At 55.7% G+C, this 6,166-nt stretch overlaps 1 protein-coding gene across 1 annotated transcript in view; it reads right to left on the bottom strand.

Moving 5' to 3' along the window:
- FAM104A (family with sequence similarity 104 member A) overlaps window positions 1-4,277 on the bottom strand; it is a 9,610-nt gene extending 5,333 nt beyond the window's left edge. The window contains exons 1-2 of the mRNA XM_018570333.1: window positions 4,103-4,277; window positions 1,030-1,160 (exon numbers count right to left, since the gene is read on the bottom strand). Of these exons, the coding sequence (XP_018425835.1) occupies window positions 1,030-1,046 (17 nt within the window). The 5' untranslated portion in view covers window positions 1,047-1,160; window positions 4,103-4,277. The remainder of the gene's footprint in view (window positions 1-1,029; window positions 1,161-4,102) is intronic.
- Between the last annotated feature and the right edge of the window lie 1,889 nt (window positions 4,278-6,166).

Raw genomic sequence — 6,166 nt, 5'->3', positions numbered from 1 at the left:
CACGACCTGGCAAGGACAATATCGGTGCTGCCCGGGTGCAGGGGGACGGCTGCAGATTCCATTCCGCTGAGAATCTTCCACCCGGCTCAGCCGAATGATATACTTTATCTGAGCCGCGTGGTGCGCCGGGTGACCCCGCGGCTCACATTTCGGCTGAGTCGGCAGCAGTCGGACAAATGTGGAGCCGTCTATAGTATCTCATCATCCCCGAGCGGCCCCCCCTTCGCCTGCTTCCAGTAAGGAACCTGAAACTTCCCCCAGAGCTACATTCACATAGCAATTTAAAGCAGAACTCCGGGGGTTTTCTTTACTAACCCCTCGTAGTGGCGCTACCCCCGGCACGGCAAGGGTTAACCGCCCGCCTGAGTCCAAGTTAGAAAAACCCCCCAAAAAGGGTTAGTTCCCCCGCAAGGGTTAATAAAAAAAAACAAAATCTGGAGGTCTTTTTTTAAAAGGGAAATTGTTCTCTAATGAAAGAGAAGCTCGGCCAATCAGAACTCTGCCCCGCCCCTTTAAAATGAAGCAAAGCCGGATCTCTCCGCTCGTGAACCTGTTTTATAGTCTCCAATTACACAGGAATGCTGCCCGGTGCAGACCTGAGTGATCCGGGAGCGCGGGGCACTGCACAATTGCAGACAGAGGTTGCCGCACGGCCCCAATCACAATCGGCGGCAATCGCAAATAAATTTTCCTTTTTTTTTGAGGTACAACATGTGCGACTGTTTTTGCCGCGATCATGTTCAGAAGCACGGGCGGAATCGCGGTGGGGGGGGCGGAGACCATGCGATCCGCCCGGGAGCGACTGGGGTGTCTGTCATTAGAAAAATAAAGGCACCCACAGCACGATCATCTGTGATGGGCGACTCTGTGACCGTGCACGATTGCCGCGCGGTCACAGATCGCCTAGGTGTGCACCGGCCCTCAATCCACCGGAGGTGCCACACCAATCCAATTGAAAATTGTAAAAAAAAAACAACAAATCATTGGCAGGACCATGTGCCCCCCCCCCCCCACAATGGCGGCTCTTACCTGCTATCAGGCAACATGGGGTCTCTTGGTTCCGGCTGCACCGGCCTCACACGAGAAGAAGTCACCCAGAGACACCCGAGGACGGTTTTTGGGTCGGGTTCGGATTAGAAACCTCCGCAGATTATTTCACACTAAAAAGGGGGGGGGGAAAAAGTCAAAAAATGGAATCTTCCCACATTATAGGGGCCCCCGTGGGAAGAAAACAAGTGACCGGGCCCTTCTCTCCTCACTCCGGCGCTGCCCCCACTTCCTCTTCCATCCTACACTGCCAGCATCGCTCCACCCGCTTCCCGTCACCGCTCCACCCGCTTCCCGTCACCGCTCCACCCGCTTCCCGTCACCGCTCCACCCGCTTCCCGTCACCGCTCCACCCGCTTCCCGTCACCGCTCCACCCGCTTCCCGTCACCGCTCCACCCGCTTCCCGTCACCGCTCCACCCGCTTCCCGTCACCGCTCCACCCGCTTCCCGTCACCGCTCCACCCGCTTCCCGTCACCGCTCCACCCGCTTCCCGTCACCGCTCCACCCGCTTCCCGTCACCGCTCCACCCGCTTCCCGTCACCGCTCCACCCGCTTCCCGTCACCGCTCCACCCGCTTCCCGTCACCGCTCCACCCGCTTCCCGTCACCGCTCCACCCGCTTCCCGTCACCGCTCCACCCGCTTCCCGTCACCGCTCCACCCGCTTCCCGTCACCGCTCCACCCGCTTCCCGTCACCGCTCCACCCGCTTCCCGTCACCGCTCCACCCGCTTCCCGTCACCGCTCCACCCGCTTCCCGTCACCGCTCCACCCGCTTCCCGTCACCGCTCCACCCGCTTCCCGTCACCGCTCCACCCGCTTCCCGTCACCGCTCCACCCGCTTCCCGTCACCGCTCCACCCGCTTCCCGTCACCGCTCCACCCGCTTCCCGTCACCGCTCCACCCGCTTCCCGTCACCGCTCCACCCGCTTCCCGTCACCGCTCCACCCGCTTCCCGTCACCGCTCCACCCGCTTCCCGTCACCGCTCCACCCGCTTCCCGTCACCGCTCCACCCGCTTCCCGTCACCGCTCCACCCGCTTCCCGTCACCGCTCCACCCGCTTCCCGTCACCGCTCCACCCGCTTCCCGTCACCGCTCCACCCGCTTCCCGTCACCGCTCCACCCGCTTCCCGTCACCGCTCCACCCGCTTCCCGTCACCGCTCCACCCGCTTCCCGTCACCGCTCCACCCGCTTCCCGTCACCGCTCCACCCGCTTCCCGTCACCGCTCCACCCGCTTCCCGTGAGCCCGGCATCACTCCACCCCCTTCCCGTGAGCCCAGCATCACTCCACCCCCTTCCCGTGAGCCCAGCATCACTCCACCCCCTTCCCGTGAGCCCAGCAACTCAACCCACTTCCTGTCAGCCCAAGCCGTCACAGACCCGCCCAGCAGCTGACCATTCCTAGGTGGACAGCCTAAGCTTCTTGCTGATCAGGCTCATTGTGCTCCTGGTGGGACGTCTAGCAGCTGAACGTTCACAGCAAGCCCAAGCATTTGTCTGATCGGGCTCACTGCACTCCTGCCGGTGCCGCGGCGCCAATGCTACGTACTGACGTTCTCAGGCCCCCCCCATTTACTTCTACTGCCCGTCAGCAGCTAAACATCCACAAAGGAAGAGCAAGCCTGCTGGGACTTCTAGTTCCTCAGCAGATGTACAGCCACGGATGACGAGGCTCACTGTGCTCCTGCTGGTACTGCGGCCACAAAGCCAAGTACAGGGATAAAAGTCCTCGTCGGGTCCAACCGGCACTCACACCTCTGCGTTTCATGAATCAGTCACACTGGGACCCTGCTGGGTCAGGTGGACAACAAGCCTTTGTAAAGAGATGAACAGGCTCGCTGTACTCCTGTTCATACAATGGCTCTAAATCCACACAGGCATCAAGCCCAGGACGTAGCCAGCAACTCTTATGCAATAGGATGATCGGGCTCCCTGCACTCCGGTTGATACTGTGGCTTTAAATCCGCACACCAGCATTAAGCCCAGGAAGTAGCCAGCAACCCTACGTAATGGGATGATGGGGCTCCCTGCACTCCTGTGAATACTGTAGCAGTAGCCAGCAACTCTTATGTAATAGGATGATCAGGCTCCCTGCACTCCTGCTGGGTTTGTGGTTCCCCGTTTGCTGCAAGGCCTCAAATATGCGCTAGGAAGCTCCCCCTCACCGTGCTCCTGCTGGCCTATGTACTGGATGATGAGACTCACTGTGCTCCTGCTGGAGCTTGTAGTTCCCAAGAACGATAAGACCAATTAACATACGGATAGGTAGATAGCACCATCAGGCTCACTGTGCTCCTGTTGGCAGTTGTGGTTCCTCGGCAACTGTAGAGCCGACGGTAGACGTCAGCGCTATGCACTTTGGTGATCTGACTCGCTGTACTCCGGCTAGAACATGTAGTTCATTGGCAACTGTAAAGCCACAGCTGGGTTTTGTCCTGAGGGATCAGACTCGCTGTGCTCCTGTTGGGACTTGTAGTTCCCCATCAGCGGTAAAGACACAGGATGGTCTATGTCCTGGGGAGATCAGGCTCACTGCGCTCCGGCTGGGCCTTGTAGCTGCTTAGAAACTGTAAAGCTACAGCAGCCAGCAATCCTATGTACTGGGATGGCCGGGCTCACAGTGCTCCTGCTGAGCTCATATCCTCACATTGCCAAGTACTAGGAAACTCCCTTTACTGTACTCCTGCTGGGAAAGCAGGCCTATGTACTGGGGTGATCAGGCTCACTGTGCTCCTGCTGGGACTTGTAGTTCCCCAGCACATACAAGGTCTCACATATCCCATGTACTGAGAAGCCCCTCCCCCACTGTGCTGCTGGGACTTGTAGTTCCCCAGCAGATACAAGGTCTCACATACCCCGTGTACGGAGAAGCCCCCTACCCCACTGTGCTCCTGTTGGCACTTGTAGTTCCTCCGTAACAAGCACACAGCCTCCCTACATACCCGGTGGGATCAGGATCTCTGAGCTCCTCATCAGAAGGAGGTCCGCACAGTGCCCATCCCCGGTACTTACCTGCCCTTGTGTCTCCGCCCACCGCCACATACATCACTCACCTCCCGAGTCTCCCGGAGGCTACGGCCCCGGCCTCTCCTAGTCCAGCTCCTCGTCCCACAAGCCCCACCGGGCTCCATCACCCTCCCAGACCGAGGCTCCAGCCGGATACAGGCCCCGGTGACGCTGCAACGTACTGCTATCTCACCACCGTGGGGGCTGACAGCCAATAGCAGCGCAGCTTGACAAAACGTCGCCGGCCTCGGGCGCCGCCATCTTGCTGGGTATTATAGTCTCTTTGCACAGGGCACCATTTTGACGGTTGGATAACGATGTTCGGAAAAGATGCATATATTTCAGAAAGTCAACCCCGATGTAAAATCTCAGAGTAACAGAGTACCTAGCATGTTGAGGTTTAATTAATTTTTGCCAACACAAACTTCACATTGGTTGTGAGCGATTAACGTCAAGACTGAGTGAAGTAGGTGGCGGTGGGCTGAGACACAAGGGCAGGTAAGTTCTTACAAGCCATATTATCTCAACTTTTCTTTTGAACAGTGAGGGAGGTCACTATATCGCGCTTGTCCAACTTGTTCATGTTTCTACATTGAAAATAATATAACTGTACTGTACAACGGCCTCACGTATACCTTTTCCAAGATGGCGGAAGCACACATCACCTCACTAGGCCAAGCCAGCCAATCGCAGAACGCCGGAGGCGTGGAAAAGGTCCGGTGACGTCACAGCAGAAGCATGGCTGCGAGCTGCATGAGAACCTGTCATCCCCAGACGGAGAGTGAATGTCCTTGGAGGAGGCTGGAAGTGAGTCACGTGGAGAGCAGTATTGCCATCAAGACTTAAATTAACTTTATTTATGCTTGGCAGGATCAAACTACAAACAATATTAACCAGAAGGGAATCAGTATATGGGGCTAACTGTTATTTTGTATCCAATGCATCATAATTAAACTTCAAATACTATAAAAGGATCTTTAATTTACAATATTCATATTTTCTATTAGGGGGATAAATATTATCATGATTTAATTTTTTTTATTTATTAGGTTTTGTCATTATTATCATTATTTTGCAATAAATATGTCTTTATATTAAAGTTTAACTGTGGGCAAAATCAATATTGACATAAAAGTATAGTCTGTCAGTAGAATTAAGCATTTCCTCAGTCTCCCCTCCCCCAGTGATCAGTCTGCTGCAGGCAGGAGGAAGCATTTCCTCAGTATCCCCTCCCCCAGTGATCAGTGTGCTGTCCCCTCCCCCAGTGATCAGTCTGCTGCAGGCAGGAGGAAGCATTTCCTCAGTCTCCCCTCCCCCCAGTGATCAGTCTGCAACATTGTAACTAGGTCAAGGTGAGGGGCTGATCTGTGACAGGACACCAGGATTTACATGACTGTGTCATCTCTGAACCGGCATCTCACCCAGGAAGTAGATGGTGACCCTGGATGATGCCTGAACAAAGATGGTGCCATCCTTCTGGAGAGGGAAACAGATGAAGGCATTGTCAGGGGGAGTCATGTGATCTCTGTGAGAATGAATTCAAGGAGAATTATGAGGTGAGTGAAAATCACTCATCTTCACAGTTGGAGCCGACGTGTGACAATGAAACTGTCACAGGTCGGCTCAATAGATCGGGAAGTAAGCGAAACATACCGTCGCTCGCTCACCTCTCGATCTATCCCTGCAGAGAGCCCCTGCAGGGATTCCCCCCCTCCCCTTTCCGATCCTCGAGCGATGACTGGCAGAACGGACGGGGGAGGGGGCGGGTACAGCTGGCTCTGCTTCTAGATAGGCAGAGCCAGCTGTCAATCACGCAGCTGGGTGGATCCATACAGTAATGTCGGGATCCGTCCCGGCTGCGGCGGTCTCAGTATACCGCGAGCTGTAGCTCCCTATATACTGAGCTTTGGGTGACGGGAGGACGCTAGTTTGTGTCCTCCCGTCCAGCCCTGACCCCGTAGTTCTCCTTTAATACCTGGAAGTGTTACGCTGACACATCACTCAGCACGCTGCACCCAACACATAAAATGTATCTGATGCTACATCCTCTTTCGCTGAAAATTTGCAACAGTGTTTCAGAGACTTTGGTAGCGGCTGTTGCGGGGGGGGGG

The sequence above is a fragment of the Nanorana parkeri genome, unplaced genomic scaffold, assembly GCF_000935625.1.
Source record: "Nanorana parkeri isolate BGI_ZX_2015 unplaced genomic scaffold, ASM93562v1 scaffold1507, whole genome shotgun sequence".
Taxonomy (NCBI): domain Eukaryota; kingdom Metazoa; phylum Chordata; class Amphibia; order Anura; family Dicroglossidae; genus Nanorana; species Nanorana parkeri.
The sequence above is the reverse complement of the archived record's forward strand: the minus strand, read 5'-3'. Positions and strand labels throughout refer to the sequence as shown.